We start from the raw sequence: 19,825 nt of genomic DNA, 5'->3' as shown, positions 1-19,825 counted from the left end.
TGTATTTCATCACAATAAAAAAAAAAAAAAGAGAGAGAGATACCCTTAAAAAAAAAAAAAGGCCAGAGAGTTGCACATCAGCAATTGGTATTAGGCAGTTTGGAATATGACTTTCTTATGGCAGTATTTTCCAAGACATGGTTCATCTTAGGCATACTTTTTTTTTTTTAATTGAAGTACAGTCAATTACAATGTGTCAGTTTCTGGTGTACAGCACAATGTCCCAGTCATGTGTATACATACATATATCCGTTTTCATATTCTTTTTCATTAAAGGTTATTACGAGATATTGAACATAGTTCCCTGTGCTAAACAGAAGAAACTTTTTTTGAGCACCTACTCCGTGCAAGCACTGTGCTAGACACCAGGAACATCAAGACTGGTGAGTAAGGCACAGTCCAGCTTGAGATGCAGACCAGGGAACAGAGCACAAAATTCCATGTGGCCGGGACGAGCCTGAGCCATGTAAGCACCTAATTCAGACTACGCAGTCAAAAGTACTTTCCAGAAGAAATGATGTTGGATCCTCAAAGTAGAAGTTACCATAGAGAGATGGCGGAGAAAAGAGGACCAGAGAGAGGAAATAGCAGGTGGCAGGAGAGAACATGGTCAAGTTTAAGGACCATGTGTAATTCACCCTGCCTGGAGCGCTGAGTGGGAAGGAGCAATTTGAAGAGAGGAGGATGGACATTCAAATGGCACCCACACATCAACAATGAAAATTATTCTTCTAAGCAGTGACAAACCAGTTGGGGGAAGGATGCTTTAGCTTCTGATCCATGATCAATTTTGTGGGAAATGCCACTAACAGCATATTAGGACAAGCACAGAATAGGGACCTGAGAGCACCAACTACTCATTTGGCCTTATGATCTTTGGGGGACTGGGGGTAAAATACACATTCACATGAAATGTACCATCTTAACCATTTTTTAGTGGACCGTTCAGTAGTAAGTACATTCACACTGTTGTGCAACCAGTCTCCAGAACTCTTCATCTTCTCAAACGGAAACTCTCCATCCGTTAAACAAGTCCCCACTCCTCCCTCTTCCAAGCCCCTGGCAGCCACCAGTCTACTCTGTCTCCATGAATTTGACTAGTCTATGTACCTCATATAAGTGGTACCTATTTGTCTTTTTGTGACTAGATTATTTCATTTAGCATTATGTCCTCAAGCTTCATCCATGTTGTAGCCTATGTCAGAATTTCCTTTCTTTTAAAAGGTAAATTATATTCCAACATAAGTACTTACCACATTTTGTTCATCCATTCATCCATCGATGGACATTTGGGTTGCTTCCACCTTTTGGCTATTGTGAATAATGCTGCTATAATTGTGGGTGTACAGATATCTTTCCCAGACTCTGCTTTCAATTCTTTTGGGTATACGGTTGACCCTTGAACAACATGAGTTTGAAATGCGCTAGTCCACGTATATGCAGATTTTGTCAATAAACACTACAGTTCTACACTATCTGCAATTGGTTGAATCCGCAGATGCAAAACCATGGAAACAGAGAGACTTGAGTATCCGAGGATTTCAGTATCTGCAGCAGGTCCTGGAACCAATCCCCTGCAGACACTGAGGGAAACTGCATACTCAGAAGAACTGCTGGGTCATACGGTAACTCTATTTTTAATTTTGGGAGAATCACTTTCCCATAGCAATAGCAACATTTTACTTTCCCTCCAAAAGTGCACAAGGGTTTCAGTGTTTTGCACATTCTTGCCAACACTTATTTTCTGGGTTTTTTTTGTTTGTTTAATAGCAGCCATCCTAATGGATGTGAGGTGGTTGCAACCATCTTTATGCTTCTGATCCTCCAGTTTCTGCATCTGTAAAATGAGTGTGTTGGTCTAGATGACCCCTGAAGATCTCAATTTTCATTACTGTATGAATTGGGAGGAGAATTGGGCTGATTTACTGGGAAAACTCAGTCGGGTCATTTAGTCAATCTGAGGCTTGTATTCCCTAACTATATTGACAGCACTGACACACACTGTGGATACGGCTTCAAGTAAAACAGACTGAAATTCAAGTGCAAGGAGCATTAACTTAATGGGACAGTTTAAGAGAGCCTGGTCCCCACCATCAGTGGAGATGACATGGATACCACTGGATACTTGAAGTGACTGGTCCACATAGGTGGAGCAAACTTCACAGTCCATGGATCTTCCCACAGGTGGGGCTGATTATGGGCAATGACTATAAGAAAGAGCTTCTGCTCATTGTTCAAATGTCACTCACACAAAGGGATAAATTGATTGCAACTAAATTTTTTTAAATGGTCAGGCTGAGATGGCAGAGTGAGATGGTCATCTCCCCAGGAAATTTTGTTTTTCTGATGTGGGGTGAATCCTCCCCACTCTCAAACACAGCAGCCAAAACTTTTGAAAACGTACTTTCTCAATGAGACACCCTGAAGTCACCAGTAAGCCCCCAGAGAGAATGCTGTTTTTACCAACAGGTCCACAAAGGCAAGCAGGATGGTTTGCAGAAAAGCCAGCAACAACAAAAACAGAATCCAGGACTCCTAAACTCACAACCCAATACTGGTTGCAAACTTAGCTTCTCCTCCAAAAAGGAGAATTAGTATCACATCTTTCCAAGAATAACAACAACAAAATCTATTACTACGGATGTATATAGACTTGAGCTCTGTGTAAGTCCCTGTCTTTCTGTAGGATGGCTGCAACACGGCAGACCTCAATGTGGGACTCGAACTTGAGACACCTCCCTAATGATCTGTTAAGAATCATCACCAACACCTGAAGACCACAAACCTCACGACCCACAAGGATTGAAGGTTGAGTCCCTTACACTTTCTGGATTATCCTGGGAGAAATAGGGCAGAAAAAGCTCAGGGAGGGCCACCAGCGTGGGCCGAAGGAGATATGTCCCAAAAGAATCAAGACGTATGGAGAAAACAAGGAAATGACTTTGGTGCCCTTTTTCCACTAGATTTTCACTGTATTACATAACTGGGTCTAGAAGCTGTGTGATCTGACAAATGAGAAAACTGCTGCATATCAGAGGTGAGGGGCTGGGCGGGAAGAACAGAGGGCAGGTCCCAGATCAGGGAAAGGGGCAAGCCTGCCCTCTGATGGCCATCCTGGGTAGTGGCAGCGAGATGTGAGAAGATCTCCACTTTGAGCTGGAGGAACTAACCGCACAAAAAACCAAGGCGCCCAGCTCCAGCCACTTTCATACATGGCAGACCTTATGGGAGGGATCGCATGTCAAACAGCAAACTCTGATGCTGCCTTAGTGACCATGTCCTGGCACATTCCTTTCTGCAAATGGTGTTGAGATGGCAATACTGGAGAAGACCAAAAAAGAGCCCAGTTTATAAGCCTAGGCATGGGCTATGATGTGTGTTCATTAGAAACAATTTCCTTCCAAAATAAGATATTAAAATATATTTCTATACAGAGTCCATTATAAACATCTACTCGTTCATGCCCTCCCCGGGAAAAAAACAGTGCATTATTATTCAATGACATCGAAAGTAAAATCGTAACAGAAATGCCAAGAAGCAGGTAGAGGAAAAAAAGTCCTGCAGTTTGGGGAGGGAGATAGGCCAGAGGCATACTTAGAATTAGTTAGGTAAGGGGGGAGGGCAGAGCTTAGTGACAGAGGGCGTGCTTAGCGTGCACAAGGTCCTGGGTTCAATCTGCAGTACCTCTATTAAAACAAATAAATAAACAGACAAACCAAATCCCCCCTCCAACAACAACAACAAGAATTAGGTAGGTAAGATTGCACAGTGCTGTTAAGGAGATACTCTATAAAGACAAACCAAATTATCTGTCTTTTCTATTCTTCGGCTGCCTGATATATAAATTTTCAAATTATTTTTCAGACTTTCTAACTAGAATGGTATCAGCTAATTTTCTCCACTCACTTCATCCTCACATAGAGATAAGGTTGCACTATCGCTATCAGTTAGTATTGTGCACTAACATAATAAATGTTTACTTATCCAATAGCTTCTGTCAAATAACCATACCCCCAAACAGCGTTCATCCCAGCTGAGAAGGCAGTTGACACACACTAGTGTTCTATGTTCAACAGGCAATTACACTAGACTAATTCTGAGGGTCCCTCTAGCTCCAATTTCTTATCCAGAAATACTAGATTACTAAGAGTACCCCGAGTGCCGGATGTCCTCCCAGCCTCTCACCATTATCTCTGCCTGGAACATTTCCCCCACCCCGCCCCGCCCACCCTCAGCCACAGAGCACATTTCTATCATTCTTCTAATCCTAGTTCTCTGAAGTGCTTCAGGAAGGACTTGCGTGGTTCTCACCTTTGACACACAGGCAATTGCCTACTTTCAGATATAATGTGTGTCCCCAAAACATGTTTACATATCATCTTTTCAAATCAAACACATAAAAGAACAAACTCCTTACCTGTTATTGGAGAAGAGTAAGCCATCCTTTCCCAAAGAGCTAAAAAAGTCTAAAATTCCTAATTATGATTATCCAAACCTCTTCCTCACATAATCCCATCCTATCAACTTTTTTTTTTTTTAATGTGAGGAACCCCAGCAACCTTTACAATTGCCTTAAAAAGGCAAGTATCTAAATGCTGGTGGAAAGGGCAGTCTCTGAACCTCCCTGCAGCAGGAATAATGATAGTCATAGTAAATAATATGAACAGTCACTGTTCTATAAGCATTTTATATAATTTAACTCACTTAATTTTCATAACCACCTTATGAAACGGGTATTATCATCATTCCCCTCCCTCTCTTTTTTACTGATGAGAAAAATAAAGCACAGGATGTCAAAGAACTTACAGGAGACTGCATCTCTAGTAAGTGGCAGACCCAGGATTCATCCCCTGCCTTGACAATACAGAGGATGTAAATTTAACACAGTTCTTAAAACTTAAAAGAGAAAGAGAGCTCCCCCTGCTGGCTGGATATATAGTTTTCTTTTGTCATATCTGATAGCAAAGGTACCACCAACCAGGGGAGCCCTGAGTCACCAACCAGCCCAGTGAGTTTCGGCAACACTTCTTTTCTTTTTTAATTGACGTACAAGTTGATTTACAACATTGTGTTAGATTTAGGTGTACAGCATAGTGATTCAGTTTTTTGAGGGCTTTTTGGGGGGGGTTGTGGTTTTTTGGTTTTGGGTTTTTGTTTTTTGCTTTTGTAAGGTTATATTTGGCAACACTCTTAATTTAACTCTTCCGCACTTCACTTTGCTTTGCCCTAAGTTTGGGAGTAAACAGAAATCAAGATTAAGTTCTCTCCTGGTTCTAAATTATGAAGACTTTGAGATTCAGATTTTTTTCTTCTAAAAACCAGTTCTCTTTGTAATGAGGTCACAAGAAACATCTACTCTTTTTTCCCCCAAAGCCACAAGAGTCTCTCAGAAGTTCAAGGTTTAAAAGCTATTGCAGTACTTCCAATATTTCACAAATATACAGTATGGGTAAGAGCAAACTGTGACCAAATGGAAAAACAAGTCTTGGTAGCAAACTAAGAGTTTAAAGAAAACAAGAGGAAACTGTTGCTAAAATACATTGTAAGCAATTATACTCCAGTTTCCTTCATCTAGGCATAGTCTTACTAAGTTACTTTAGGGCAGACCAAGCTGCTAATTATATATCAAAAACAAACCTGAATCTGTTATCAATATTAACAAATTTGTGCCAAAATTCACAATTCTGCAACCAAGTTCCAAACGTAAGGCAAATCTCCCTTAATCTAAATGCTAACTTGTTTATATGTCAATTACATCTCAATAAAGCTGAAAAATGCTCATTTCTTTCCATCTATCAAAACAAATGAGCTTATGAAAAAAGGAATACACTAATCTGGGTTAAGAAGGAAGACTGAAAAAAATTCTATCTGATTTTGGTCCCCATCCAAATTACAGTAAAAGTACAGTTAAAGAGATTTTTGTTTATCATAACCCACAAGGACCAGGGGGAAAAAAAGCAACAGAGACACCAGCAATAGAATTCTGAAGCTGAAAAAGCAAACGGACAAGTAGAAATTGACTAAGCAGATCCTAGAAAACCCAGATCCCAAAGTGGCATGGGAAAGCTGAACTCCAGCCTCTACTACACCATGTATTCCACAAAAGACTCCGAGACAGGCAGCCAGGTCTCGAGGAGGCTTAATAAGGAGATCGGGGAGAAAGCTGTCGAGAAGCAACTGCATCCCTCAACCCGCTCCTCTGCTTCAGGAGGCTGGACGATCACTCGTCTCCCACCCCTGCAAAAGCCTGAAGTTTTCGTTTCAAGCAGAGGGCTGCTGGACAACCAGCTGGGGGTGAGTCCTTGACCTAAAGCAGAGGGATTCAGTGACCATACACGTACTGAATGCTGAAAGCAGAGACCCAGCTCATCCGTCCAGCAGGAAGGCAGAGGACTCCTCCCTGAGGAAGCCCACCAGCTCCACAAGAAACACATGAAGACACTGACCTGGGAGGGGCTCTATAAGAAAGGGCCCACCCAGTGGGGAGGGCGTAGCTCAGTGGTAGAGCACATGCCTAGCATGCATGAGGTCATGGGTTCAATTTCCAGTACCTCCATTAAAAAAGATAAATAAACTTAAGCATTTCCCGCACCTCACCCCCCAAAAAAAACAGAAAGGGCCCATCCAGATGACCCTTTAGAAGAGCTCAAAGTCCATAAGCTTTACTGGGGAGCTCAGGGTCCAAGCTGTTCTTTTAGATTCTCACAGTTATGAGCAGACAGCCAAGAATTACCAAACACCTGAGGAAAGGCTCTTAACTATAACAGCAGCTTTGAAAGTTTCCTTCCTCCCTGTACCATCTATTTCCTCCAAATTGCCATTTTCCGTTTGTCTGTTTTAGTCTCTATCACATCCTTAGAGCAATAAGAAGATATATAGCATCTACGAAATTAAGAACAGAATACCATATATTTACATGAAACATTCAAACAACAACCTGAAAAAGAGGTCTCAGTAACAGGATTGGAAAATAAAGTTGAGACAATCTCTGAGAAAGTAAAGCAAAAAAACAGATATGGAAAATAAGAAAGAGGGGACTATTACAGAACTGGCCCAGGAGTTCTGACAGCCAAACAACTGAATTTCAGGAAGAGGAAAAGGGGAGGGGGCATAAAAGGAGGGAGGAAAAGCATCAAAGAAATAATTCACATAAATTTTCCAGAACTGAAAGACGTTAAGTTGCCTGATTGAAAGAGCTTGCCTAGGCCCACCCAGCACGATGCATGAAAAGGGATCCACGCTCAGCAACGTGATGGTGAGTTTCAGAAGAACAGGGACAAAGAGAAGCTCCCACAAGCTTGCAAAAAGGGAAAACAAACAGTCTCCAGGACAAAGGATGAGGAAACAGAAAGGCTTCAGACTTCTCAAGAGCAACAATGAAAGCAAGAAGGCAATGGAGCAGGTCTAGAATCGTCAAAGCCAGGATGTAATAAAAACATTTTCATTCCTGCAGAATTTCCAAAACTTTACCTCACAGGCACCCTTACTCAAGTGGATATGGGCAATGATATAAAAAATAATCATCAAGAAAGAAGAAAACATGGGACACAGGAAGGAAGAGACCTCACAGAGGAGACAAGAGGGCCTCCAAGGTGAGAGTGAAGAGAGACCCCAAGACAGCATCTGTGCACCAGACAGCGTACAACTAGCACACAGGGGAGCAGTGAGCCCAGCCGCAGTCAACACAAGATGCTCCCTGCCGCTGGACCCTCTTTCTAACTTGAGGAGAGAACGCCCAGGAGAGCTGGTCCAGATTCTCATCTGCTCTTGTGTCCTTCACAGCATGCTGGCGAAGTGCCTGCTCTCCATCCCCTCCACGTCCACCAAAGTGTTCTGCTTTGACCCACTTCTGGGAGCAAGAGCAAGAGCAAGGCCACGGCGAGCTTCAAATCAAAACTAAGCAGCAGTCCGCTCCCCCAGCTTCGCTGATCATTCAGCAACCAGCCCAAACTCCAGCCCTGGCAGAGGCCACAGGACTCGCTTATAACCTGGCCCTCTGACTCCCCCAGAAGGGGCTCCTGTGAATTCTCAGGGGAACCCAGCATCATGACCCAGAAACAGTCTGGTTTTTATCTTTTGAGAGCTTTTCTCTAACAGAAGCAACATTATCCTTTCCCTACACAACTAGGCCTGAGCGTGCTACTCAGCTTCTCAAAACTGTATATCGTTCCCTAGTGACCAAGCTTTGTTTGCTGTGTGTGTGTGTTTCAGCAAGTAATTTTTAGTATTTCATAGTAGAAAAAATAAATAAAACATGGAAAATCACATTGTGATTAATAATAAATGTACTTGTCATTACATCATTTTAAAAAAAAGCTATATATTGTTTAGGAATACGTACAGGAGGTGGGAAAACCACAGAGAGAAGCAAGGGAATAATTAACACAAATGTATTGGGGAGAGAGGCCATTTCAACCAGGGGCTTCTAATGTGCCAGTAAAATTTATTACTCAACTTTGATAGGTAGACACCCACCACCCACAGATCTTTCTTTTAAAATATACATGTACGTATCAGAATATACTTCTTTATGATGATGCATTCTATAATAGATATTTTAAGTAGTAAGTGAATTCTTGTTTAAATCAGTGAAATTGTTTTAGTATCTCGAAACACTAAAGGAATCCCAGAAAAATTCTTTAAAATGTTATGCCTATAAATGTGAAAAGTTATACGAAATGGGCAAACTCCATGTAATTTACCAAAGCTGACATAAGAAAACATAGAAGATAAAAAAAAAAAAACCATAGGATTATTTGTAAGTTGAATTGATAATTTAAAGCCCTCCTACAGAGAAAACTTCAGGCCCAGATATTTTACCAGAGAATTCTACCAAACATTTATGAAAGAAATAACTCCAGTCTTACACAATCTCTTCCAAAAAATGGAAAAAGAGGGCACTCTGACTTCTTTTATGAGACTCCCAAAACTTGACAAGAGCATTGCAAGAAAGGAAATTATAATTTTAACTCATACATGAACATAGGCATAAAAAAATCATAAACAAAATATTAGCAAACCAAATCTAGCAACGTATATATGAATGCATATATACACATTACGTGTGTGTGTGTTTGTGTGTGTGCGCATGCATATCTCATGACCTAGCTAGGAGTTTTTCAAGAATGCAAAGTTGTTTTAACATTCAAAAAAACTATAAAATTCAACGTATTATCTCAATACAGCAGTAAAGTATGCGAGTTCAACATCTTAGCAAATTGGACAGGAGAATTTTCTTAATTTGATAAAGGGCTTCTATAGGAAACTTTCAGCAAACATTGTGTTTAAAGGTGAAGTGATGAAAACCTTCCCTCTGAGGTTGTACATGAGACAAAAATTTCCTTCCCATTATCACTATTTCCATTCTATATTATACTGGAGGTCCCAGCCAGTATACAAGATGAGAAAAAGAAATGAAAGAATGGTAAAGAAATCCATAAAACCGATAGTATTCACAGATGATAAAGATTACGTACTCAGGGAAAAAAAAACAAAAAGATTTTACAGATAAATTATTAGAATCAACCGAAGAAAAAGTACAGTTACTGGATATAAGGTCAATATATAGAAAACAATCATATTTCTATGTACCAGAAACAAACAGAAAATAAATTTCTTAAAAGATATCAATTTAAAATAGCATCCAGAAACCTCAATTACCTAAGAATAAACATTGTAGAAAATATGTAAGGCCTCTAAGGAAACCTGTAAAATATTATTCAAGTAAGTTTGAATAATAATAAATAATAATTTAAAATACCATACTTATGGACTAGAAGTTGAACACTGTAAAGATGTCATTTCTCCCCAGAAAGCCAATAATAAGCAAAACAATCTTGAAGAACAAGGTTTAAGAACCTACACTATCAGATAGTAAAAGTTATTGTAAAGTACAATAATTAAGACACTGTTGCACTGGCTCAAGGAGAGACAAATAAAACAACAAAACACAGTAAGAGCCCAAAAATGAACTCACATACATTTAGACATTTACATAAAAATGGCGCCACAGAGCAATGGTAAAAGGATGAACTGGGCTGAGTCAATTAGATATTCATATGGACAAACATGAAATCTGACTCCTACCTCATACCATGCAAACAAAATGAATCAATTCTAGGTGGATCCAGACCTCATTATTTATTAAGCGTTTAGAAAATAAAATGAGAAAGTATCTTCGTGAGTTTGGTATTAAAGAAAAAAAAAAGATTTCTTAAATAGGATAGAAAAAGCACCAGCTATAAAAGGCAAGACTGGTTACCCAATTTGTGAGACCCCTTGTTCAAAAATTAAGAGCTTTAGGACAACAGCAGCAGAGCACTAAACCACGTGTGGGCGCTACCGAGCATGCGCCCAATGTGACGCCACAGATCACACGCCCACAACACCGGCCCTGCAGGAAGCTAAAAGACCAGTCAACCGGACTACATAAAAGCTAAGAACTCGTGCTCATTAAGTGACACTCTTAAGAGTGAAAATGCAGGCCAAATAAGTGGGAGAAGGTATTTGCATCACATCTATCTGACAAAGACTCATATTCAGAACACATAAAGAGCTCCTACAAATCTCTAACAAAAAGGAGCCAATCCTTTTCTTAGGAGACAAATAGCCATTAAACGTATCAAGAGGTGCTGAACCACGTTATGAATCAGCAAAATTGAAATGCAAATCACACAGCCACTAAGAGACTCACTAGAACAGTTAAAATGCAAAGGCCTGACAACTCCAATACCAGTTGTTGGCCACTCCAAGCTCACCTTTGCCTGTTGTTGTTTTTTTCCCTATTGCATTTATCACCTTCTTACATACATAAACAAAAATATTGACTCTTAGGGAGCATGGGACTCAACTAGGTTAAGGAAAATTGAATTACCAACTATACTTCAATTTTTTAAAAGTTAAAAAAAATGTGAATTATGGGATTTTCAGGAGCTACAGAAAAACATCTGTTCTTTCAGGTAAGGTTGCTAAATTGGAGCGCTGTTGGCCATTTGGGTATTGTCTCATAGAGAGGAAAGCACGGCTAAGAGATGAAGTCATATTCTTAAAGATACTATTTGAGCACCTGCATCTGATTTAGCTGCAGCTGAAGGCACATTCTCAATACTTTTAATTAGGTAAGCCCATCAATTTCCTTCATTGCTTAAATCAGTTTGAGTTGTGTTTCTATACTCAACACAAAGGAGATTCGTCACTATTAAAATGTGGACAAAACAAAATGGTAGACTGAAAAACAGTGCATTAATCATTCAAAATTATGTTTATAAATGATTTATGCCAATGGCACCAGCTTATGATATGGTACATGAAAAACACGGGACACAGAAATGTTTATACAGTACACTGACTTTTGGGAAAACTTCATATAAAAAAGCCACTTGAGTAAAAATTCAAAAACATTAAGAAACTGTCTTTAGAAAACGATTTTCCCTCTTCTTTTTGCATTTCTGTATTTTCCAAAGTTTCCTTAATGACTATACTATACTTAACACTTTTTATTGATATATAATTCACATACCATAAAATTCACCCTTTTAAACTGTACAATTTAGTGATTTTTAGTATATTCACAAAATTGTGTAACCATTATTACTATCATGGCAGAACATTTTCATCACTCCCAACAAGAAACCCATGCCATCAGCAGTCACTTCCTATTCTCCCTACCCCCAAACCCCGGCAACCACTAATCTACTTTCTATTTCTCTGGATTTGTCTATTCTGAACATTTCAAATGGAATCATAAAGGATGTGGACTTTGCATCTTTCACTTAGCATAATGTTCTCAAGGGTCATCCATGTTGTAACATGAATCAGTAACTTCACTCCTGTTTTTGGCTGAATAATATTCCATTGTATGGATACATCATACTTGTTTACTCATTCAACCACTGATAGACATTTGACTTGTTTCCACCTTTTGGCTATTATTTTTTTAAAAATGCTATGAACATTCATGTACCAATTTTTGTGGGGATACACATCATCAATTCTCTTGGGTAAATATCTAGGAGTAGATGGCTGGTTGAGTGCATTACTTTTATAATTAAAAAAAAAAAGAGAGAGAGAATTGTTTCCTACTGGAAAATGTTGAATGTTAGTGCCACCAAACTCAGGGTCGCACAAATTCCTTCTCCTGCCACAGAGGACAAGGTACTACTGTAAAAAAGATCGCCATAGAAAAAGAACAAAGACCACTCACTGTATGATAAAGTTACTGGTCTCTGCCAGGCATTTATGACAGATAGCAAGATTTACTCACGTCAGGGTATCAATGTGGACACATAAATAAAATGAAGCTGTAAGCTGCCTAAAATTCCTGTACTTATGGACCAGGCCAATAAAAGACAATACTTCTGTTTACATTCACATTTCTTTTCATGATCTCTTTTCACACTTTTCCAAACACCACTAGATTTTATCACTTGATTTATAACACCATTTCAAGAACTTAACCAGCATAACTTAAACATCTTAAAAATTACAGAACTAGGCAATTCTGATCATTAAGATGGCCCCCCTTCTGCTTTCAGGAAAAATAGTTAAACCATGGGGTAAGCAAACTACTTAAAAATCTTAACATCAGAATCAAACTCCTGGTAAATATTCATCTTATTTTTTTTCCCATTGTCTTAAGGCCTTTGGGTGGATTTCCCTGAATACCACACTACATTCATTCCATAATCCATCTGGCCAAGAAAAAATAAAGTATTTATTTCACATGCAAACTATTTCATATGCAAACTATGCTGCAGCAGCATATTCTAATAAACCTGAAACTCTCTATTACATCCTTTGCATGTTACAAATTTCTTACTGCTCCAACTGCATTCCAGTATTACAGAAGTATCACTCTAATTGCTACGTCACAGTTTATGGTGCAGAGAGTGAACTTTTGAGACATCTAGCTTCAAAGTCTGTCTCAACCACTTATCAGCTGTGTGATCGTAGGCAAATTACTTAAACTTTCTGAATCTCAGTTTCCCAATAAAATGTGTCCAAAGATACATATATTTTTGGAATTGCTACGAGAGATAAAACCAACAGTTTGGCATAAGGCATGTACTCAGTGAATAGTGACTGGTGCTCCCACTCATCTTACTCTTTTTCTTTTTCCTTAACGGAGGCACAGGACCTCATGAACACCAAGCACACACCCTACCAATGAGCTATACTCCCAGCCCCCTCACTTTATTATTAATATTACAGTGGTTATACTATGGTTATCTTTAGATCAATGATGAAATATAGGGGGGAAATCTACTGCTCTATAAGGCAAATATTGATCCTGCTCTTATTCCCACCCCAGTGTGAAAGCAAAGGGATTCCACCATAAGGCTTGATGCAGAAAAACATAAAATGCAAGCAGTTACATCACCTGTGCTAGAAATAAAAATGATCTAGTCATTTCTGTTCATAATCCACACTTAGGATTCTTATTTCAAAATGAATATATCACCTTTGGTGTATCAACGGGAAAGAACCCATTTGAATAAAAGATTAAAATTGTTTTTTGTTTTACAGCATATTAAAGAAGGGGAAAAGTCACTTACGGAGAGAATCATAAGCACTGAATCCACAGGGAGGGAAAAATAGAGGTTATCTGGCTTTTTGCATATTAAATACAAACAATTCAACATGTATGTTGTATTTGAATGCATCACTGCCAATCACTACTAAAATGAACGTTCAGTGATTAATTAAACTCATTTGTTATTTGCTGACTTTGAGGAAAGAGGGCAAATGCGCAACTACTGAAATGAGGCATGCAGTCACAAAACGTCGAACCTCTGGGATTCTAAAATGGAAAAATAAGCATCTAGTCAAATTTCTAACAACATCTACATCACCATCCGGTGTCATATGATGCAAATGATCATTCTGATACACTGTTATTTCTTAATTCAACAAAAAACATTTTGTTCCATGTACTAGAGTCTTATTACCAAGATGAGAATTGAACTTCAAGGAAAGGCGCCATTCACCCCATAGTCTCCGAAATGCAAAACCCAATTTAAAGAGACAAAAATCTAAAATATACAGGGGTAATGCATCCACAAATTCACACATTAAATCAGAGGCTTGTGGACACATTTTTCTAAAAAGACATCAATGCTGGTCCTTTCGTCGGTCAAGCAAAGCCAAATTCTAAATGACTGTCAGTCCCTGGTAATTACCAGCCCGTGATCCTGCGCCGGCCTGACATTCCTCTGCCTCCTGACGCCGGCTCCACCACCCCCTTATACTTTCCCACACATCCAAACCCACTCATTTACCACTTCATGCTTTTAACTTCTGATACAAAGGATAATAATGAGTAAATGAAAACACAGTTGAAAAAGAGAAAAATCAAAATCAAAACATTTCAAAATAAGAGAGGAAAATACGATTTTTACTGGATCCCCTTGTGAATCAACCACAATTCATGGGAAAACATCAACTACTTACAACACGTGACAACTTTCTATAGGTACACAAATTCTCTACTGTACATGCATATACATGTATATGAGTATTTATGTATCTATACCCTCCTTCTCTGGGTATTTCAGACAAGTGCCTGGCTCTGGAGAAAACCCAATTCAAAACCAGTCTACCCAATTACCTACCTGCCTCTTGTATGGACTATTATATCATTATAACAATTAAGCAGCATTCCACTGAACACGCATTAGGTTGAAACCTTTAGTAAACAGCATGAATAATAATTAGGGGGTAACGGTGATATAATCAAAGGAGAGGAAGACAATAGTATTTTCTTTTAATAACAAAGGGAAGAATGGAATTTAAGCCATTAATTTTATTCTCTGAAACTCATCAAGCCCTGAAAATTGTTTTATGAAAACAGACACATCTAAATATGGAATGAAAAAGAAAAACTCTTAGGAGCTGTCACGTTACATAGAGAATGTGACAGGGTAAAGAAACAAGAAAAGGCAACTTTCACATGCACCTAAAAAGCCGCCGGGGGAGAATCTCTATGAAAACACATCACTGTGCCTGATTACCATACCTGCACATACTGTTCTGCCGTGCTGCATGTGAATGAAAAATACAAAACAAAAACAGGGAAATATTAGCAGAATAAAACATAAAACTATTGCATGGAGAATTTAAAAAATCAGTTCACAAGCTTTTATGTCTAGTATCTAACACAGATTAGTAATTTAACATTTTAACTCAATTAACAAACCATGCATCTCTTAGTTATAAATGGATTACCCACAAGATGGGTTTCATGTGTTAAAATATTTTGTCCTTTCCAGATTTCAGAGCAAGCTGTGAGATCCTGTTACAAGAATCTTCTTCTTTTAAATCACTTGTTTAATTCACTTATTAGAGCAACACACAGACTAAGTAAGAAAGCAGTCGTGCCTTTTAGGTTCTGTCTCTAGGCTGCTGTTTTAAAAATAAAGATTTTAGTCATTATTTAGCATCAGGCAATAATAACCATTGTCAAAGTGAAGTACTACCTCAAATCTAGAATAATAAAACCAAGTCTGTAACATAGACATGGAATACACATTTTAACTGAACAATACAGGAAGCTCTCTGAGTTACTCATGGTTCTTAGTTCTGAGGGGGATCTAAGGCTTCCATTTACAATTTCTCAATACGTATATTGAAAAACACAATGACTGCTGACACGGCTTCACTAACATTCTGGTCCCACATGGCAAAAGGGCTAAGCCCAGCCCAGCACTTACTTCTCTTCTGAGACACGGCCTGCAGGCACGCCGTCACCAGGTCGCAGTTCCTCTGCACTTTATGCAGAAGCCTATCTTTCTGCTTCAGCTGCCGAAGTAACCTGGCCGACTGAATGCCAATCCTGTACTTGAGCTCTCCAAGAATTGTCTTCAGTTCATTGGTGTCTTTCAGTAAAGCAAAAGAAAAACAGAACAATAAATACCCTGAGAGGAATACAAATTTCAATGTGATGCCAATCACGAGAAAAATATCTGCAACATCCATTTAAACCAAGTAATCCTGGAGTCACACCCAGGATTACATGTACATATTTAGCCAAGAGATTCTGATGAAATCAGTTGCTCATCCGTTTCCTGTCCTGTCCAGGAGACAAGTACCGTAAGATAAATTTTATTCTTGAGGCTACCTATAACATATAAGCAGAGATTCTTCTACGGTATCCAACTCTGGGTGCAAATTTACATTTCTTTGCCTTAAAATTGGCAGGTACATTCTGTATCATTAAAGTGCTCAGACGGTAAGCTTGCAAGAATATTTTTTAATCTGTTACATCAGTGATAAACCTAACAGCTGGTAACAAATGTTTTTAAAAGCACTCACCTTTGTAAATGATTAGTTACAAGTAAATAACATTACCAAATTTTCTAACGTAGATAAATGCAGTGATTATGGTTCCGTTTTAAATACAGTCTTGCAAATAGCTTGACTATTAGGTACAACAGTTCATCTTCAAATATGGTAGAAAACATACTTCCTTCAAACAGATAACAGATAATTCGCATCCATAAAACTAATACACTCAACAGCAGTTTTTCCGTAAGTGACAAAAGACGAGGGAATCAGAAGTGACCACCACATCCGTATGAATAATCATTACAATTGGGAGGTTTTGTTTGTCACACTTGACATTATCATCAGTCACCACAGTGTGACCTGCCAGGCAAGCAAAGCCTTCCACTCAGCTTGGCGTTGGCTAGACCCTCATTAGAGGTTCTGTGTGGGGTTTGGATCTACTCATTTTGAAAGGGATTTGGAGAAACTAGGGAGGACCAGAAAAGAACAAAAGAAATATTCAAAGTAAGGAAAGTGCTTGAGGTCAAAGGAAGTGAACTTTGGGGGTCTGTATAAGACAAGAGCAAGGGGGTGTTTAAGCAGCTGTCATATTGATTGACTACGTTACGGAAAATGCATTTGACCTTGAGTTAAAAAGAACTGCCTTTGGATCAACCAACTATCTGCATGATTTTAGGCAAGGCAGTGCTCCAAGTCTCAGATTATTCAAGATTATTCTGAGAAACAAATGTGAACAGCCTTTAGAAACATTAATATAAAGAGCACGACAGTAAGAAGGAATTACTATGAAGAGAACAACGGCCAGTTACTTCTCTCACCTTGAGTTCAAATGTGGTGAGATACAATGGGAAGTAAGAGTCCACTTAGGTTAATTGAAAATACTTGGGTTCTAAGGATGATTAAATATGGACTCAAGCTACAAGAAGAAATCAAGAAGAAACCAGAGACTCTTCAATCCTAGATTTCTTCAAATAGAGCAAATTTGAATGTTTTAAATTTTCCCTTCTAGAAACAAAAGGGGTAGATAGGAATATCATCTTGCATTTAAATTATACTTTTCTTCCACAAAAGAGTCATTTTCAGTGACTCTAAAGGCACCTACAGCGCTATGATTTCTGAATTATATGTACTGTCCAACACAAAAATCTTCAGAGTTGAATCTGAAAATGTCTTCTGTAGCAACATTTGAAAACAGAAATAAGGTCTCCTTTATCTCCGTATGTCCCGTAGCCTCAGCCACAGCTCCTAACACAGTGTTAAATAAACCAGGAAAAATGAGGAGATCCTCAGCTAACAAACTGAACTATTTCCTCTTTAAGGAATTCCAGTGTACATAACAATACAAATAATATCTAACATTTCCTGAGCACTTCACATACATTAACTTACATCATTCTCAATACAGCCCTCTGAAGTAGTATTATCCTTATTTATTTTATTAATTTAATTCTTGTTTTGGGTTTTTTTTGGGGGGGGGAGTAGTTAGGTTTACCATTTTTTTTTTTTTTTAATTTATTTACTTTTAGAGGAGGTGCTGGCGGTTGAATCCAGGACCTTGATGTATGCTAAGTATGTGATCTACCACTTGAGCTACACCCTCTCCCCTTATTATCCCTATTGAGGTGAGAAAAATGAGACTCAGAAAGGTTAAAGAACTTGCCCAAGGACACATAACCAGTAAGGAACAGTGGCAGGGTATGAACTCAAGCCTTCTAACTCCAGAGTTCACGCCCTTAAAGTAAACACTAAGAAGAGAGCCTAGATTTCCTGAGAAGCCATTTTGGTGCCTCACAGAACTAAAGGACCCACACATGCTAAATATCCTTAAATAGGTGCTAAAGCAAAATCCCTAACAGGGGAGAGAGAATTAACACACAGGTTATCTACATTATATGAGATTCCTAACTATTATGTTAGAAGGGGTATTTTTTGAACTTGAAAAAAATCAAATAACCTAATATGTTGTAAAAATTATTTAAGACAGCTGTTTCCCAGTCTAAATGTCCATCAACAGACGACTGGATAAAGAAGATGTAGTATATTTATACAATGGAATACTATTCAACCATAAAAACCAACAACATAACGCCAGTTGCAGCAACATGGATATTCCTGGAGAATGTCATTCTAAGTGAAGTAAGCCAGAAAAAGAAAAATACCATATGTGATCGCTGATATGTGGAATCTGAAAAAAAAAAAAAAGAACATAAATACAAAACAGAAACAGACTCGTAGACATAGAATACAAACTTGTGGTTGCCGGGTCGGGGGTAGGGATAGACTGGGAATTCAAAATTTGTAGATACTGACAGGCATATGTAGAATAGATAAACAAGATTATACGGTATAGCACAGGGAAATAAATACAAGATCTTGTGGTAGCCCACAGAGAAAAAAAAAAATGTGACAATGAATGTGTGTATGTTCATGTATAACTGAGAAACTGTGCTCTGCACTGGAATTTGACACAGCATTGTAAAATGACTATAACTCAATAAAAAAAAGTTTTAAAAAAGATAGAGGCAAAAAAAAATAAAAATAAATAAAAGACAGCTGTTTCCATCACCTAATTCTTTATTCTCAGTACTCTAATGATGCTTATCAATAAAAGGGGAGGGTGTGGGGGACTATCATAATATAGCACCATGTTTATCCTAACCAGGTCAACTACAAGAAAAGCCGACATGAGCAGGCAGCTAACCATCCACTGAGACTAAAGCTTGGGCAAAACAGACTCCTATAGGTCTTATGAATGATTAATAGAGTGGTCACTCAGCTGAAATCTACTTCCAAAGCTGTACCATGACCACTTCCTTAAACTTTAGCTTGCCAAATTTTTCTTCCAAAAGGAAATGACTAATCCACAAAATTTCTCTCAGTAATGAAAAGTGAATAACCTTGTAAAAGCAGAAAGCTGAATCATAATTCTCCAAAACTGATTTTGTTGGATTCTGAAGGAACTATTGCCCTGCAGAACTCTTGGCATACACAAACACACTGAGAACAGCCAGATAGTTGTATAAAATTAAATGGCACAACTCCAGCTAAAGTCTCAGGCAGGGGGAGGAAGGTGGAAGCCATTTATAACAATCAGCTGGGGGGAAAAAACTTCACTAGGAAGCCAAAAGAGGAAGCTGTAGGCTGTTTACATAGATTTCAGAAAGCAGACAGATTTATTCCCTTCCTAGTTAGGTTGGGGGGGGGGGGTGTTTGTTTGTTTTTAATCCCCTGGCACCAGCTAAACTGATTTTACATACAGGAGATAGGAGACCACTCTACAGTAATCTCTTTCCTCCCTCTTCTGGTAATTTAGCACAAGGACATTAATTCAAGGAATGTTACTATGTCTTAGCATGTTTTCCACACCTCTGTTCATTTTGTAAATTGAACTCTTGATATAACTGTACAAAAAGACAACTGTAATAACCAAGTGCCTGGAAGGCAAGCTATTATAAACAGTTGAGAAAAAACACCAGTTAGGACAGAAGCATCAGAGTATGATAACGAAAGAAACATCAAATTAGCTTCTTCCCCGAAAGCCAAG

The 19,825-nt window shown here is 38.5% G+C and overlaps 1 protein-coding gene across 2 annotated transcripts in view; it reads right to left on the bottom strand.

The window, feature by feature from the left end:
* Positions 1-19,825, bottom strand: part of TBC1D30 (TBC1 domain family member 30) — a 73,543-nt gene that overhangs the window by 47,985 nt on the left and 5,733 nt on the right. For both annotated transcript variants that reach the window (XM_074375076.1, XM_074375075.1), the window contains exon 2: positions 15,708-15,872. In XM_074375076.1, coding sequence (XP_074231177.1) covers positions 15,708-15,872 — 165 coding nt within the window. The remainder of the gene's footprint in view (positions 1-15,707; positions 15,873-19,825) is intronic.

Source organism: Camelus bactrianus, chromosome 12 (assembly GCF_048773025.1).
Source record: "Camelus bactrianus isolate YW-2024 breed Bactrian camel chromosome 12, ASM4877302v1, whole genome shotgun sequence".
NCBI classification, from domain to species: Eukaryota; Metazoa; Chordata; class Mammalia; order Artiodactyla; family Camelidae; genus Camelus; species Camelus bactrianus.
Note: the sequence above shows the minus strand (reverse complement) of the source record. Positions and strands in the feature narration are given on the sequence as shown.